Source organism: Oryctolagus cuniculus, chromosome 6, assembly GCF_051225735.1.
Source record: "Oryctolagus cuniculus isolate XC-2025 breed Fujian yellow rabbit chromosome 6, ASM5122573v1, whole genome shotgun sequence".
NCBI lineage: Eukaryota > Metazoa > Chordata > Mammalia > Lagomorpha > Leporidae > Oryctolagus > Oryctolagus cuniculus.
The window spans coordinates 40197560-40215514 of NC_142872.1; the positions used below are offsets into that span (position 1 = coordinate 40197560).

At 45.6% G+C, this 17955-nt stretch overlaps 1 protein-coding gene and 1 long non-coding RNA gene across 4 annotated transcripts in view; one reads left to right on the top strand and one right to left on the bottom strand.

Moving 5' to 3' along the window:
• GLRA1 (glycine receptor alpha 1) overlaps positions 1-16550 on the bottom strand; it is a 99433-nt gene extending 82883 nt beyond the window's left edge. The window contains exon 1 of the mRNA XM_008255290.5: positions 15587-16550. Coding sequence (XP_008253512.1) covers positions 15587-15642 — 56 coding nt within the window. The 5' untranslated portion in view covers positions 15643-16550. The remainder of the gene's footprint in view (positions 1-15586) is intronic.
• The window catches only part of LOC138850198 (uncharacterized), a 359276-nt gene that overhangs the window by 55288 nt on the left and 286033 nt on the right, over positions 1-17955 (top strand). The gene's annotated exons all lie outside the window — the stretch shown is intronic.

Sequence of the window (17955 nt, forward strand, 5' to 3'; positions counted from 1 at the left end):
TTGCCCACATGTGCCATATTTTCTACAACTTAGTTGAATTTATATTGCAGCCCATTTCCATGACTTACCCCAAGAAGCTGTTAGGGACTTAGAGGTAAAGGTAGACCTTGTTCAGAGCTAACCCAACTTTATGATTCCTTGTGATACTTTCCATTTTCTTCGATGACAATGTCTAAGATAGAATGGTAGACAGTAGTTGTCTCAACTTGCATTTCATGTCTTGAGTTTTTCCCAATTCATATAGTGTTATGTAGTTTAATCTGATTTTAAAAACATTAAACATTATCAACATTGTAATGGAACTGGTAATTCTGTACCATTGAAATTTATCTTGTCTATTGTCAGTGGAATTCTTATTAGATTATAGAGAAAACTGTCATCGTGGTGAGAGACATGGGATCCTCCATTCTTGCATTCTTGTCTGGTCTGGGCCTTAATCCACTGTGACTTTGGACGAGTTCCTTTTCCTCTGGCCTCAGTTCCATCTTGGGAATGGAAGGAATTTAACCAGATGATTGTTTCCATCTCTAATTACTTTTTTTTTTTTCTAAACATTTAGAGGATTTTATGACATTGCACAGAGAATTGGATAGTGCTGCAGTCATTCTGATGAGAATGTGTTCCATCCATCACTATGTTCTAGAAACCCAAATTTATACTATAACTTTTCCTTCCATTTTCCAAGGACATTTTCCTTCTAGCACAGTGACTTCAGTGGGAAAAGCAACTTCCATTTGCACAGGAAATTCCAACAACTACAGCAAATGGTCTCGGCTTCCAGGCCCGTTCTTACTTGGAGAAAACCTAATCAGCCCGTCACTACTCTGGATGACTGGGATGTCTGGCCCCCATGGGGTGCAGGTGTCTTTTATTTGGGGTACTCCACGGTTGTTTGCTCACACTGCAATCCTCTTTTATAAACAAACTGATTTATTACCTTTTAAAAGTATTATATGTTGTTGTAGGACATTCACGCATTACAAAAATCTTTACTATTTGAAATGAAAGTCCCCCATAGTCTCATTCTCAGAGATAATAACAACTATGAACAATTTTAGGTCCGTTGCTCTAGGCTTTCCCCTGTATGAGAGCACTAATGCATATATAAGAAGAATCCCACTCTGCATGCTGCCGTTCTGTTTGCTTCTCTCTTTCCCCCTTTTAATCGTTGATCCTGAACTTTTCTGTGCAGAATGAAGTCACCTTCCCAGAGCCCCTACTGACGGTGACTTTGGGTGAGCCGTTGCTCTCTCAAGGTTTCTGCTTCCTCATCTGTAAAAGGGCACAGTTCTCTCCAGGCTGCCCGTCTCCCTGTGATAACGGATGTGGATTGAAGACCGGGCACGGGGAGAAAGAGGATGAATACTATGGATCATTCTCTTTCCCATTATCTTGGGTTTTTTTCCACTTAAAACTTTTATGTATTTGCTTCAGACAGACAGACACAGAGTGAGAACGAGAGAGAGAGAGAGAGAGACAGACAGACAGCACACATATGAGAAAACTGGCACATAATAGTTGCTGATTGACTTCCCAGATGCCTGCAGTGGCCACAACTAAACTGGGCTAAAGGTGGGAACTCAATTCCGGTCTCCCACGTGGTGGCAGAAACCCAATACTGAGCCATCATCTCTGCCTCCCAGGGTCTGCATTAGCAGGAAACTGGAGCCAGCAGCTGGAGGTGAGTACCTTAGATGCAGCACGGATGTCTTACCTACTAGACAAAGTGCCTGCCCCTATTCTGCTTTATTGCATTTTTAGCACAATTAGTTTCCTAATTTTCATTAGGTGGAACCCCATGTCTGCAGTTGAGCTACACGAGAACAGGGATATATCTCTTCTCTTCCTTAGTGTGTCTAGCTACAGGACTTCAAAAAATGGCTGGCTTATAGCGTGAAATAGTAAATATTCTTTGGATGGTGCCCATATTATGCTCTCCAAATGTGGCTTCCAGTGGCAAGAAGGCCCACTGGGAGAGATGAGTGTGGGGCAGGACTGGGCTGACCTGGGGTACAGGGGGGATAGCTGGCCTGCCCAGTGTCCTTGGGCCCAGGGTCATCCAGCTGGCCCGCTCTGCGAGCCTTTTTCCTTTGCCTGCGTCACTCTCTTGGCAGTCTTTGCCACCTGGTGAATTAGTCATTTTTATGGCCCAGTGTAATTGTCCTGAGTCCTGTGAGATAGCAGCTCCTCCTCCAGACAGAGGTAGTCAGACGCCCTGAGTGCTGCTGCAACACTTTGCACCTATTCTGCTTGGCTTGCAGTCATCCAGTTCTTCTGCTTTCTATAGCTGCTGTGTGCCATGTGCGGTACTGATCCTCTACATGTCTCCTGTCATTGCACCCTTGTGGGCATCTGTCAGAGGGATGGTTTTCATTCCCATTTCAAAGATGAGGAAAACTGAGGTTTAGGCCTCTTGAAAGCAGTCTTGTTCAGAGATACATACCTTGCACATGATATAATCAGGATTCCAGATTAATTCTAATTCCTAAACTAGACTTACTAGCCCTCTAGGCTCCTACCTGATTTACGCTTATACAAGGACAGCTTGTGTGTGTGAGTTGGGGGGTTGGGAATCCATGGTCTTAACACAGTCTAGTGTGATTTTAGGCACAGAAAAGCTGAGGCTTGGTTACAAAGAGAGCAGAATTTACGCAGGGAGGGAAATCTTCTGCTAATCTCTAGGATGCAGCATGCAGCGTTACGTCTTTGACCGAGTCTTATCACTCTCTTTTTGTGGTGCTATAGCTTTTTTATGTTCTGAGGCATATGCAATGAATTCCCTAGTCTCCTGTCTCTGGGCACGATGCAATCTTTTTTTTCTTGGTTCCTGTGAAGAATTTTTCTTTGCTATGCGATATTTTAGGTCACTTTGAGAAAACTACCTACAATGCAGTCCGTGCGTTCTGCACAAATAAAACCATTTTAGAAAGTTTGCCTTGTTGGGAGGCCTGGGTCATGGTAAGAAGCCACCTTATCTATTGTTGCTCAGATGTTTTGGGAGGCCCAGAGTTTGGAATGCTCTGCCAGACCACAGGGATCAGGCTGAACCGCTCACTGCCACAGCCACACAGTCAGAGCTGAACTGCTGTACCAGCCCACACTCTCCCCAACACTCATCTCTTGCTGCAAAAAAGGGTCATGGGGATGAACAGCAATGCCTTGGAGTTGGGTGGATGGTATCCTTCAGGTCTCGGAATTCTGTAGAGGAAGGGCCCAGGCATGTGGGGACAAAGTCAACTGATTCAACAAACACTGAGTATCTAATATACGTGAGCCATAAGGATGTTATTGTGTATGAGAGGTAAGTGGAGACTTGGGGAAGTCCTGGGGGTGAGTTGCTTGTATACTTGTTCACCTTTCACCTGAACCAGGAAGTGATTATAATGCAGCAGGAAATTTTAAGCAAATTGAGTGCCAAGAGAATTGCACATATTTCCAAGGGGATTTAGGGAGAGGAGTTCTTTCCCCACTGGGAGTAGACAGTGGAAATCCAGGAGGTTCTTCATGGAGGAAGTGATGCTAGAGATGGGTCTTGAAGCATGGATAGGGGCTCAGAGAAGTGGGGTAGGGAATTACCATTTGTTAAAGGCTTGTTCTGTGCTAGGGAAAGGTGTTGCTATTGGACTTGTGTTCATTAGTGACGACGTCTTCCCTAGTTTTTAATGTAAGGAACTTGAAACTCAGGTTGAACAAACTGTCAAGATCAGACAGCAGGGAAGTGACAGAGGCAGGGTTGAAAGTGAAGTTAGTTTGAACCCAGAGCCGGTTGGTGTGCCTTTCTTGGCAGAGAGCAGAGGAGGGTTTATGGAAAGAATAGGGAATAGCACAAGATAAAGTCCACAGGTGAGACTTGTGAACAGTGAGAAAGCAACTTGGGGTTGGCATTTGGTTTGTGTGAAGGCAGGGAGCTGGAAATAGAGGATAGGAGTGGCTGTGGTAGGCTGAGTTTCAGGTTGCATGGAAACCTTGTATTCTCAAGAGAAGGGCAGAGCAACTGGAAAAGGGAAGGAGACGGAGCTGCGTGTGCATTGACGAAGTATTTCTGAGTGGTAAAATGAAAGTTGCAGAACGTGGTGTTTAGAGTTATTCCATTTTTGTAAAACAAGTGGCTTCTTATTGAAGCACAACATGGAAGGCCTTCTGAAGTGAGATTGTCTGAATCTCAAGCTGACACTGCTACTTAGGTGGCAGTGACTCTGGGAAGATTGTGGGGGACCCTGGGGAAAGTCTTCAACCTCTCCAGTACAATGGAACAAATAATAGTGTATGCTTTATGGGATTGTTTTGAGGATTATCTGGGTTAATACTTTTTTTTTTTGGACAGGCAGAGTTAGACTGAGAGAGAGAAAGAGACAGAAAGAAAGGTCTTCCTTCCGTTGGCTCACCCCCCAAATGGCTGCTACAGCCGGTGCGCTGTGCCGATCCGAAGCCAGAAGCCAGGTGCTTCCTCCTGGTCTCCCATGCTGGTGCAGGGCCCAAGTACCTGGGCCATCCTCCACTGCACTCCTGGGCCACATTCAGCTTCAGCAAAGTGTCAGGCACATAGTACTCACTCATGTTTTTCTTATAATTATCTTATGAAAAATTTGTAAGGACAAATATCAAATAATTAAGTAACTTGTCCTAGGGAGTAAGATTTCTGTGTATTTTAAACATCTCTTTTTATGTTTAATACTTGATAACAAACAAGTATAATTTTTATAATGTGAAAAACAAAGGAAAACAACAAAACAGCAGATTTAAAAAATATGTTAGGAGACTTATTTCCATTGAGTTGTTGCTTCCACTCGCAACAGGCCTGTTATAGGGACACATTGGAAGCTGTCTAGGTGTGATCAGTGAGCTCTGGAAAGCAGGTCTGTGAGATGAGACCATTGTTTGGGCTTCCCATAGGCCACATCTGGAGTGATGCTCAAAGCCAAAAAAAAAAAAAAAAAAAAAGGGCTGGCTGGCCTAGTCCTTGCTGCCTCTTCCCATCCTAAGCCCTGGGTATCATCTGGATTGGACGTAGTTTCCTGGCCTGGAGATGTTCTGGGAAGCCTCTTGGGTCTGCTTTGGGAGCAGCAGATCTGGGGCACGTGCTAAGACCTCAGGTGCTGCTTCAACAAATTGCCCTACAGAAGAGAAAGGGAGGCTGGTGGTACTCACTTCTGTGTATTTGGGCCTAGAGTATGAAGCCGAAACCCCTCTGGTCTGAGCACAGGGACCAACAATTTAAAGGCTTTTATTCCGACACCAGACGCTACGCTGCCCTTCTTCCTGATCTCCCAACACACTTAGAAATCCTCTCCCATAATCCTGGATAGCTCTTTGAGTCCCACAAGGCGTGTGGGACAAGGAAGGAGGGACGATCTATGGTAAACCATCTCTACACGCAGGGCTCTAACCATGCATGTTTATGTTGGGGGCAGAAGTGAGTGCAACTTCCTTCCTATGTTGGATGGAGATTGCACACTCACGTGGATTTACGAGGCATGTTGACTTTGTTATTTTGTAGAATCACCTGTGAGAGATTTGCTCCTGGTCATCTGAAGAAGCACATTTGTTTCTCCCATCCTCCTAATCCAATTCAATCTCCCCTCTCTTATTCCAGGTTCATTCTTGAAGTAATGATGACAGTGAAATGGTTAAAAGAGTATTTTCTGGAGTTGGGCCCATTTTCATTTCCTAGGTCTGCATCTTACCATTCGTTTTACCTTGAGTAAGTTACACAAGCTATTTGTGCCTCAGATTTGTCAACCGTAAAGCAGGGATATAGCAGTACTGACATTTTAGGATTTTTAAGAGAATTATGAAATGAGGCATGTGATGCTAGGATAGAACTTAGCTTTTGACAAACATTCAATAAATACTAACAATTTTTATTAATAGGTTGCTGCACTCTGGGCTATGATGGGGTACCCTGAGGAAGAGCAGAAGAGAAGCCTTGGAAAGAAAGGAATCTCTGCCTGCAGTGTCTGTTAACATAAAAGATGCACAAGTTGTGTGCTCCAGCAATTCCATTTCTTATTCTTGTTATCTGCCTAGAGAAATGCCACATATGGTCACAAAGATGTAGGTACACAGTGGAAAAATTAGAAAAAAGGGGAGATGGCTAGAAAACAATGAGAAACCCACCACATAAAATGCTCGGCAGGGTTGAAGACAATGGAATGGAGCAGTATGCCGCGACAGGTATGGCATCCCAAGACATGTTGCTATGTGAACAAAACAAACTGCAGGATTACGTGGGCAACATGATCAGTGCAATGACAGTACAGTATGTGTATCGGTGATTATGCACACACCCATGGGTGTGTATGCACGTTGATTGCATATTGGACTGAGAATGAGCAGAAGGGATAACAGCCGGAAGGGAACTAGAGGCCTTTCATCAAAAGGTACTGCAGGTTTTTACTAGCATTTCTCAGAAAGAGAAAGTATCCACGTATCGCACAATTAAAGGTGTTCAAGAATAGAGCAAGAAATGACAATCTGGCTAAGAAAAGGCAGACGATGGCTTTGTCAAACTAAAGACCTGATAGGAAATTTTAATCTGTTCTCTCCTATGCTGCTGTTTTCTCCTGTGGCCCGCTGGCAGATGGAGAGGCTGTTAGTCTGATGGCAATACCAGCTCACAGGAGCTGTACCTTTAAGAAGTCAGAGTCTCTCTCCACCCCCCCCCCCCAGTGGTGAGATAAGAGTAAGATCTGTATTTGATTCCCAGCTTTTTCCCAAGATGAACAGAATGGTTACTTCCAGTTCCCAAAAAAGCAAATCACTTTTCCTCTCAAAGCCTCAGTTTTCTCAGCTCTAGAATGGGAATAGTAACTGTTATCCTGTGTCTATTCTGTGAGGTAGTGGGCAGCTCCTATAGGACCGTGGGTGTGGAACACTCCATAAACTGTGAAGTGCTTCTGTAAGGGAGCGTTGTGAATCTGCTATAGCAGCCAGGGTTGCAGCAGCCCTGCCGCATTCCGCTGGAGCTGGGGAGTATTGCAGGACTGAGCACAAGGCAATAAACTTGCAGCTCTCCCAAGGCTTGAAGACCATAGCAGTTACTCCGTTTGGTGAATGAGATACTACTATGCTTTGTAGGAAGGTTGTCCAGTTAAAGTGATGGGGAAGAAGGAAGGGCATGATGCTAAAGTCGGACAGACGGCAGACTGAACAGCAGTCTCAGGACACAGAGGAGTCCTAAGCAAACCTCTGGCAGCGTGGTGTTAACAGGACCACGATTACTGAGATCATCTTTGGGGAAAGAAATGGCAGATTGCCTCCTTCTGACTATCTTAGTTCACTCCCTTCTTATTCCCGACAGAGCCTGATTGCTGTGTCCCAGAGGCCCCAGGTAACAAGGCTCAAAGCCCGTTCCTTGCATGCCTCCTGTCTTTATCCAGCATCACAGTCACAGGTTGCAGCTATGTGAATGAGAGGTTTGTGTGCACTGAGACTTCAGGGACCTGGTCACCAGTTTGGGATAGGGCTGTCTCCTGTTGGACCCCCGTGAGTGGTGAGTGTGTTGATGTCTATGTGGCAGGATGCTGTATGAGAGGATTGAAGGAAGCAAAGTGAAGTGCCAGGCTCAGGCATATAGGCTGTATAGCTGACACTGGAGGAATGGGTTTGGGGAACGTCCATGGCTGCATGAAAAAGTCATTCCCTCTTCATCTTCAAAGCAAAAGGGTCAACCTCTGTCAGGGGTTCTCAATCCCCATGATTTAGAGCCTTTATGCTCAGCCCCTGGGTTCACAGAAGTATTGACAGCAGCATTACTTGGGGGCTGTTAGGAATGCAGATTCCCAGGCCCCACCGAGACCCCTTGAGTCAGAATGTGCATCTTGACACATAGCACTGACTTAGACTCTTATTAACATTACAGGTGTGTGAGCCCCTACTCTGGAAAGTTCTGTTTCAGTTGACTGCGATGATGCTAGGAATCTCTAGTTTTTAAAATTTTTAATACAACTTTATTGAGGAATGATGGATATACAAAAAGAAGGTACATATTTAATATACAGAGCTTGATATGAGTTGGGTGATAACTTTGCACCTATGAAGCGATTGCTACAATCTATGCTATAAATATACCTATCTGTGAATGGAAGGGGGGAGGGAGAGGGAAAGGGGAGGGTTGCGGGTGGGAGGGAAGTTATGGGGGGGGAGCCATTGTAATCCATAAGCTGTACTTTGGAAATTTATATTCATTAAATAAAAGTTAAAAAAAATAAATATACCTATCATCTCTACAAATTTCCTGTGGCCCCTTGTATTTATTACTATTATTGGTGTCGTTTTGTAATAAAGTATTTAATATAAGACCAGCCTTTTAGCAAGTTTGTGGGAATCTTTTTGATGAGCTCTTCACAGCCAGGTTTGAGGGCCATTGAATTCTTTTTTGTTTTTACAGGCAGTAGACAGAGAGAGAGAGAGAGAGAGAGAGAAAGGTCTTCCTTTTACCGTTGGTTCACCCTCCAATGGCTGGCGCACCGCGCTGATCCAAAGGCAGGAGCCAGGTGCTTCTCCTGGTCTCCCATGGGGTGCAGGGCCCAAGCACTTGGGCCATCCTCCACTGCCTTCCCGGGCCACAGCAGAGAGCTGGACTGGAAGAGGGGCAACCGGGACAGAATCTGGCACTCCGACTGGGACTAGAACCCAGTGTGCCGGTGCCGCAAGGCGGAGGATTAGCCTAGTGAGCCGCGGCGCTGGTGGGGGCCATTGAATTCTAGCACTAAGAGCCCTTCCTGCCCCAAGACTCTCTGATTCTATTGATCCCCGAGACACTCGAGAGGAAAGTGTGCTTCTCTGGAGGTGAACAGGAATGTTGAGGATGCACTTTGCAAGAAAGGGAGCACAGGCTGGACTTCTAGGTGCCTATGGACTTCCCAGTACGCAAGAAAAGAGAGGACGCTGCCCAGGAGCTGCTGCCCATTTCACGGCTGGGATTAATGCTTGTCGGCAGCTCCCTGTTAAGACGGTAAACTCGTTTAGCAATGGACACTGAAAAACAGCGGAATTCAAAGGCGGAGAGTGGTAATCTAATTGCACTGAATTAGCCTCGGGAGACTCGGACAATATCAACTTCAGCAAACCACAAAGGGATCCTTTATTAAGAATTTCAAAAGCTTTGGAGCCTCAGCACCCCTCATAAGGGCTTGAATTACAAAGCGCGGGCACTGTGTGGCTAAGCCCCTCTCCCCTGCATCTCGGGACATTGTTCCTTTCTAATGTGCATTCTGAGTGCGTTTGCTGGCTGGCCTATGGTGTTTTCACTTGTGTTTTAGGCTCCACAGGGAATTGGTTTAGGGAGACAGCTAGAGTTCAGGGCTGAAACCGTGGTCTTGTCCATGGACTGGCACATTTTCTGATGGGTTCTTATGGTGTATTCTGAGGTCCTTCTAACTTCTTAAAATTAGGCCCTTACATAACCAAGTGATTTCCTTCTAGTAATTCTTTTGTGTTGTGTTAATGGTCCAATTTACTTATTACCTGGTCCACTTTAAATAAAGAAAAGGTTCCAGCAAGTGTGTATTCACAGCATGATTTAGAGAGCTTATAATGACCAGGTGGTGATTTGGGAATCAAGAAAGAAAGCAACGTAAGAATTGGGAAGATTTGGCTCTGACCTGCAGTGCATTTACTCTGCAGCAAATCACATGCCTGGATTCATGAAAGAGGCTTGAGTTTCTTCTATGTCTTTCCTGAGAGGTAGATTTCCAGTCTCTGGTTGCATATCTTCATGTACAGTGACCCTTGCTACCACTGAGGCAGCCCAATGCACAATTTCACAGAGCTTCCAGAATGTTCTGAATTATACTGAGCTTGAATTTGTGTGTTTGCTTGTGTGTGTGCATTAAAAACAAAAAAACCTACCAATTTACTCCAGTTCTTCTCTTGGCGCTATATAGAATACATGAAATCTAATGTTTCTCAATTTGGGGTCATATATAGGAAGTTCATGAAATAGTAATGAGGACTCAATTCATTTTTAAAATTTCAAAGACTCTAACAAATTGCATATTTACTTCTGACAAGGCTCTATAGGATGATTAAAAAGAACCATGTGTCCATACTTTCGTTTTTTTCTTAGGTCAGCTGCTCAGGGTGGTAACATTGCCTGCTCCATGATGTTCAGTATTTCTGGCAGTAATATATGCTTTCGATTAATAAAGATGGGGAAAACAAGAAATACGGCAATGACGAATGGGTTTGGTAAACAGATTTTTAATTCATAGGCGTTGTGGTAATCAACCAACAGCATGATTGATAAAACATGTAGAAACCTGGGCCCACCTTTCTCACTCCCTTCTCTGGATCTATGAGAACACTGATCAGACACCATGTTTTCTCATGGCCCTGATGAAATGGACATAGTTATAGGAGCTGTCAATACTGGTGTCCAGAGGGTGAGGTTATTTAGGGAGGTCCTCATCCTCTCTGGCTTGTGAGACTGAATATACCTCAATGTGGCCATTTCTTAAAATAATTGACATATGCTGCAATAGCTGTAACCAAAAACTGTGCTGTCATGGGGAGATTGGGAGAAGATAACCTTAAACTGGCACAGCTAAAAATGGCTTTAGATAGAATGATTGGTTGAATCCTTTCTTTTTGTAGTTGAGGAAGGTGAGGGCCCCAAGGGTCATGGCACCTTTCAAGGTCATGTAGCTTGCTAAATTCTAGATCCCAGGTCTCCAGCCACTTGGGCCAAGGCTGCTTTGCTTAAAGCATACCTTAAAGCTTGCTGAACAATGTCAAGATTGCCAGGCAGGGAGACAGTGCCATCCATCTTGAAAATCATTCTGCTTTCTGCCAACTGATGAAGGAAGTCAAGATAATGACACCCACATAAATGTGATGCTGTCATGAGATGTGCACACAGGCAACCTGGACAGGAGCGCCATAGGCCCTCAGAGAAGGGAAGAAAGGTGTGCAATATGTGTTTAAAAACAGTACTGCCAGGCCAGCGCCGTGGCTCACTAGGCTAATCCTCCGCCTTGCGGTGCCGGCACACTGGGTTCTAGTCCCGGTCGGGGTGCTGGATTCTGTCCCGGTTGCCCCTCTTCCAGGCCAGCTCTCTGCTGTGGCCGGGGAGTGAAGTGGAGGATGGCCCAAGTCCTTGGGCCCTGCACCCGCATGGGAGACCAGGAGAAGTACCTGGCTCCTGGCTTCGGATCAGCGCAGTGCGCCGGCTGCAGCGTGGCGGCCATTGGAGGGTGAACCAATGGCAAAGGAAGACCTTTGTCTCTCTCTCTCACTATCCACTCTGCCTGTCAAAAAAAAAAAAATACTGCCTCCTCTTTGTGCAAGGACGGCTGCTGGGGCCTCTGTCCCTGCAGAGTGCCTCATTTAGGCCAGGACACACATATCCATGATAGATAAGTGTCTGATAAAGAAAGGAAGGCAGCATCACTACCTAAGCCAACTCACCCTGAGCCTTGTGGTCATGGGCCCTGCATTGATAAAGCCCTTACTAGAGACTGCAGGGAACCTAGAAGTGTCAAGTTCCAGACATTTGTGTTGATTGGTAAGAAAACTGAATCCCCACAAGTCTAAGAGACTTGTTTTATTATGGCTATGCTGTAGGATGGGAGCAGAGCTGGCTGTAGAAGCAGGGGCTCTCAAATTGTGGCCCAACAGCTCTTTCGACTGCACCACATGGTGCATCACCTCTTTCATAAGGCAGCCTCAAAAATTAATTCCCTGAATATCCCCTGATAGTCATTACCGATTTTGCAAGTATGTAGAAGTATGCTGATTCATAACTCCTCTTACCAGCCTAGGGGCCCTTTCCAGACTGTCCCTTGGGAACAAAATCATGAACTTTTCTTTGTCTTAATGTTCTTCAACCCCCAAAGAGGGTGAACTGATGGGACCCAATGCAAACTTACTCAAGAGACTTCCTTCCTTAGGGAAGTCCATTTCAGACACTCCTAGATGCTTTCTGTGATGCCCCAAATGCAGCAGATTTCAGGCAGAGGACAGCTTTACTACCAGGTGGAAAAGATCAAGGTCATCATTGCCAAACTTGGAGTCCAGGGAAGAGGGGGACCACAAGAGTGAAAAGGTCATTTGCCTTCTACCTGGGTAGGCTTTTAGGGCCAAGATATGAAATGATGTATTTACCATGTTCATTTTTATGTGAGTGTGGATAGAAACTTCTTTCTTATTGAGTGTCATACTCAGGACAAGACCCTGTGCAAAGGAAGCATCTAATGGGATGGGAGATGGAGGTGTTGCATAAGGAAAAGCTGATCTTCTGGGAAAACCACCCATGGACAAGACCTGGTTTCTTTCCTTGCCTTTGTCCCCTTCTCAAGCATTAGCAAGGCTCCTTGTTGTTTCACTGTAGTGCTTTGTATGTTTCACAAGTGCATTTTCTCAAGGAAGTGAGACTTTCCTCCTACTCATTATAATTGGTACATCAAAGCGACTGATTAAAAATTTGGTCATTCTATGCTGTAGTTTGAAACTGGGAAGTTTTATCTTCCCCCCTCTCACATCCCTCTACAGATGTTTGGCAATGTCTGAAGATTTTTTTTTTTGGACTTGTTGTGACTAGGGAAAGGGTGTTACTAGCAATAGGAACGCTGCTAAACATCTTACAGCATATAGGGCAGCATTCATAACAAAGAATTACCAGTTCAAAATGCCGGTAATGCAGAGCTTGAGAAGCACGGTTATACACCATGAGTCTGCCCGAGTTACGCAGAAGACGGAAGAATTTTGGGATCCTATTGGGCCTGCTCCAGCCCATGGCCTCTGTATGGGCTCTGGAGATCAAAGTCAAGTTCCCTTTGGTTTGACAGGAGGTTTGAGAGAATGTGCTCCTACCATTAAATAAAAGACCTTTGCCTATTATTTTTCTAGTCTAGGTGTAAGACCCCATCCTTAACTGAAGACACGGAGACAAAATTCAGCTTATTGAAATCCAGAATGTGTCTTAAAGGATTTTAGGGCTTCAGGTTTTTAAACACCACAGCAGGAACTTCAGCCATATCACCTTGTTTTACTTTTGGTGACACAGCTGATGAGAAACTGCAATGCTGCTTGTCAACCAGGACCCCTTTCTAAGGCCTCAATTTGTTCCCTGTGTTGGCACCATATGAGATTTCTGCCCTATTCATTTCAATTGTTGTTTGTTCTGCAGTGGTTATTGTCACTCACTGGTTATGTGGTAATGCAGCAGCACTTCTGTTGTTGAGAACATTTCCTAGCCCCCAATTTTTTCCCCAGCAAGGTGAGCAGCTGGCATCATCTAATCTAAGGGGGACCTGGGTGCCTGAGATGATTGGATTTGCTTATTCCAACTCAGTGCTGTCCCTTGGGGGAGTAGGGGTTATTCACATGGAACCTAGCAGGGAGCTGCCAGCCTTCATTTACCCTTACATACAGTGTACTGAGCCCCCAGATTTTACTGCTTCTGTGTTTTCACATAGAACAGAAAAAAAATCAGAGTTAGAAATGAAAATATCAATTGAACAAAGATAACCTACTCACTTTAACCCATTTGTGACCTTTTAAAAAAATCTGTCTGAAAAATTGCTGAGGGTATTTTGCTAGTTGAATATATCTTTTTCTTACTTTGTGTTTCAAAAGTGAGCATTCACTTCTCAAATGAAGTAGCTATTCCTATATTTTGAAAGCACAAATGATACAACTGCCTTTCCAAATCTCCATAGTCATCACTCTTCTTTTAAACACATGGGATTCTATCGCACATCCATTGTTGCTCATGTGTGCCGTCACACACATAAGAAAAAGAGATGTAGAGTGGCGTTTTCTGACAGGCTACCACCAGTTTACTTGCAGAATTAACAGAGGAGATTCCTAACCTTATCCAAATGATTACAATGCAGACGTTTTAGACCAAGTCTCCCTTTCCTGAATGACAGTGTCTGACAGGAGATCCAGCATTGCATACTGTTCATCAAGAAAAAAAGGACTTGAGTGTGTAGGGTAGTGGGGGGGATGATGTGCTTGGTCCTATTAATTTGCTCTTTAATCTCTCTGGTTCAGTTCTGTCTCTGGTAAGACAAATAGAGAATCAATTTGCATACAAATGTTACCACATACCCTACCTCCACAGCATTTTACAGTTTTACCAGGTACACAGAGAAGAAAGAATCTGATATTAATAGGATAATTCCCCCATAAAGTAGTTACATTTCACTAGACCCTGGATTGTTGTACTTTTTTCATTCTGTCTGACTCCTTGACTATTTACATTCTGACCTGTGCTCAGGACTGTGGCCTATCACAGAATTATTTATACTGGAGATTAGAAGCTTTAGCCCGAGGTATCTCAGAGAAGGGGGATCTTCTTCATCTCAAGAGAAGTACATGAAGAGAGGCTTACAGACATTTACAATTTGGAGGAGGTGTCATTCATTTAATACAGGGACTGATGGACTCATCAAACCCATAGTTTATATGTAGTCAAATGAAAGCAGAATTATGTTCTGTTTTATGATGGGAGGTGATAATATTTGGTGGTCACTTATTTTCGAGAACAACTGGAGTATATTTTTTGAATGACTATTAATCCAATGCCAAGCTAATACAATACACAAGAGGCAGGCATCTAAAATAAGGAAGATTAATTATCCCTGCAGGTCATGGAAAAAGAGTGATTTTTTTCAACTCATGTTAATGGAATTTATCATAAGCATATCTGAAGACAGCATGATTCACCCACTTAAAAAAGAACCATCTATTTCAGTGCTACCTGAAGATACAATTTTTCACTTTTCACTTGTACTAACATAAGAATGCCAAGCCTATAGGCTGAAAATTTTAATCTGACAGTGGTTAGGGGCAACTCAGCTATTGAACCAGAAATAGACATAGATTAAGAAACAAAACAAAAAGAATTTTCCATTGGTTCAGCATCTGCTGCACACAAAGTAGAGTTTTGAAAGGTGGGTGAAGCAAAAGAGAGAGCCAAAGTTTCAAAAGGGAAATGTTTTCCCAGTATCTGTTCTTAAATAGATCTCTCCTGCATCCAAGTTCAGGCTTTTGCAAACCGGGGTCGTAACACTATTGTCTCCAAGCACCAGGCCTCAGAAACCCCTCTCCCTCCCCCGCAGAAAAAAAGAAAACAACAAAAAAGGAGAGAAAATGAAATGTTCTGTGTCCAGCAAGTTCGAGTGCAACCTTCCCCGTCACCGCTAGTTGTCACTTGGCTCTCAGACGGGAGAGCTGAGGTTTTCGGCACTGCGGTTAGAGAGAATGCAGTCCTAATTAAACTGAGTAACTCCTAAAGCTTCCCCTTAAAGTCCTCAGCCAAGCGAGAGCTGATATGCAGGGGCCCCCCGGGGGGTTGTATTGAGGGGTAGTAGCCGGTGGAAGGACAAGCAAACCACAAGGAACAGGCAAACAGCTGCCGGAGCAGCGCCTGTCTCAGACCTCCACGCACAAGCCAGACACCCTGCGGGCGGGGGTTGGGGGGGCGGATGGGCGAAGAGGGGGCGGGGGAGGGAGGACCCGACTGCAGCGGTACACAGCACCCCTTCGCCCCCAGTGATGGGACCACGGGCACGGGCAGCATCCGCACTCCTTCCCCCCATTTCCATGAGAGCGATGTGGTCAGTAGAAAATTGCATACCTGAAGAATACAATGGTCTCCCAAAGGTAGAGTCGAAGAGTATTGAAGCTGTACATTTTTCAGGTCCTTGTGCTTTGTAGTCCACGACTTATGGGGAGGGGGCAAAAATGTTTCAAATTGGCACTTACAAAACCAGCGCTATTGAAAAAAATAATCCAGATGTTCAGGGGCGATGGGGAACAGGGGTGCGGAGCGAGAGCCCCGGGGGCCGCGGCTTGAGGCGGCTGAGGGTACCACGGATAGAGGCGGCCGCGGGTACCACGGATAGAGGCGGCCGCGACGCGATTCAGCACCACGGAGAGCGTCCAGCCCTGCTTTTCAGGAGCGCGAAGAGTACAGCTGTTTGCTAAACTCCGGCGTGTCTGTCGGCTCCCTGCGGCGCTGGGGAGGCACGTTTGGGGGTGGGTATATTTTCTTTTTCTTTTTTTTTTTTTTACCCCTGTTTTTTCTGTTTAAACGGCCAGCTTCATGCAAGGGCAAAAAAAAAAAAAATCTTCAGAGGCGATCAGAGCGCTGGCCTCGGACCGCTGGAGTGGGCGAGCATCTTGGGTGGAGAGAGCAGGGCTTGCTGGCTCTGGGGCTGCCTGCGGGGCTTTGGGGCGAGGGGAACGCGGTGGACGGCGCTGCCTTCAGTTAAATCTCGCAGAGGGTGCCAGGCTGTCGCATCGCGACCGAGTCCCAGAAGCTCGTGCCCCTGCCTCCGTTCCGGTCTGTTGTTGCCTTGCGCCGATCCCTGTTCTCTGGTCCCCGCCGAATAAGTTATGATCGATGCAGGAAAGGTGTCCCATTGCTCGGGGCTGCAGCCCTGCGAGAGCCCAGGGCAAGTTTCAGGGGCTGCTGGGGTCCATGGCTACCCCGTGGGGCTTAGGAGCCTCCTCAAGGTTTCAGAGACGTCTCGGTTTTCTGAGTGTGCCCATCTTCGTTTGGCCAGGACTCCTCCAGATCTCTAGACTTTCTTACTGCATTAATTTAACAAACTGGTGGCGTAGGGATGGGGGGGGGGCGATGGCCGACGGGAGGGGGTGGAGAGGGAAAAAAGGGGGGAAAACTCCTTAGTATCTTCAAACCCTCCCACTCGAGGTGTTCATTGGCCCGCGGCTGCGAAAACTAGATCTTCTCCCTGCATTGGGCCAATGGCGTGTTAGGCTCTGGGGTTGGTTTTAACGCTTAGAGTGCTGGGCACCACCGGCCTTCCTCCCCTTTAGTCCCAGCTTCTTGGCGGCGAGCAGGCTGTGGGGTGGGCGGGGGTAAGGAGTTAATCCCTTGAGGCCTTTCAAAGTATTGCCTTGGATTTTAAAGAGTGTAGTTGCATTTGAGGAAGACAGCCTGTGCAGAGTGCTTCTGGGCTGTTGATCATTTAAAAAGTGCAGAGTTGAACCAGACCTCTGAATTTCTTGAGGGCTCTGAAGTTACAATATTTAGCCCTGGAAAGAAAGAAGAGGTTTTCTAAAAAAATCGGGTGGAGAGAGGCAGTCTCTCTCTCCAGGTCCTTGCTGCAGGAAAATACAGGGAGAGGTTTCTTGATCAGTTTCCAGGGTCAAGAGGAGCTGCCCTGGCTGGCACCCTTTTGGGAGAGAAGGAAGATGTGTTGTTTCCCAAATGGACAAGAGACAGTTTTATTCAGAATTGATAAGCTGTGGAAACTGAGCTTCAGAGCCTGTAGCTGGCTCTACCAACAGAGTTAAATCCTACACACAGGTATTTGGTGCTTCCTACATGCATCCCCTGCTTTCCCTTTATCCTGCCTCCCTCTCTTTTCCCCCACTTTATTTGAGTCTCAGAATCCAGCTATACATTTCATGTTAGAGCCCATCTGTGGAGGTAGAGTTAATCAGATTTTCTCCAGGCTACAGGACTTTAGTGGATTAATAACCTCTGCAGGATTTTCTGGCTGATTTGAACTCTCTGGAACTCTGCTGGCTCTCCCTTCCAAGGCTACTGAGAGAGGACAAAGCTTTCCCCTTAACCAGTAACTTTAGGAATTCCTTCCTTTTTTTTTTTTTATAAAGATTTATTTATTTGAAAGTCAGAGTTACACAGAGAGAGGGGAGGCAGAGAGAGAGAGAGAGAGAGGTCTTCCATCGATGGTTCACTCCCCAGATGGTCGCAATGGCTGGAGCTGTGCTGATCTGAAGCCAGGAGCTTCTTCCAGGTCTCCCACATGGGTGCAGGGGCCCAAGGACTTGGGCCATCTTCTACTGCTTTCCCAGGACACAGCAGAGAGCTGGATGGGAAGAGGAGTAGCAGGGACTAGAACTGGTGCCTGTATGGGATGCTGGCGCTTCAGGCCAGGGTGTTAACCTGCTGAGCCACAGCCCCAGGAATTCCTTCTTTGAGGGTTAGGAGGACAGGTTTTCATAGATTAGTTC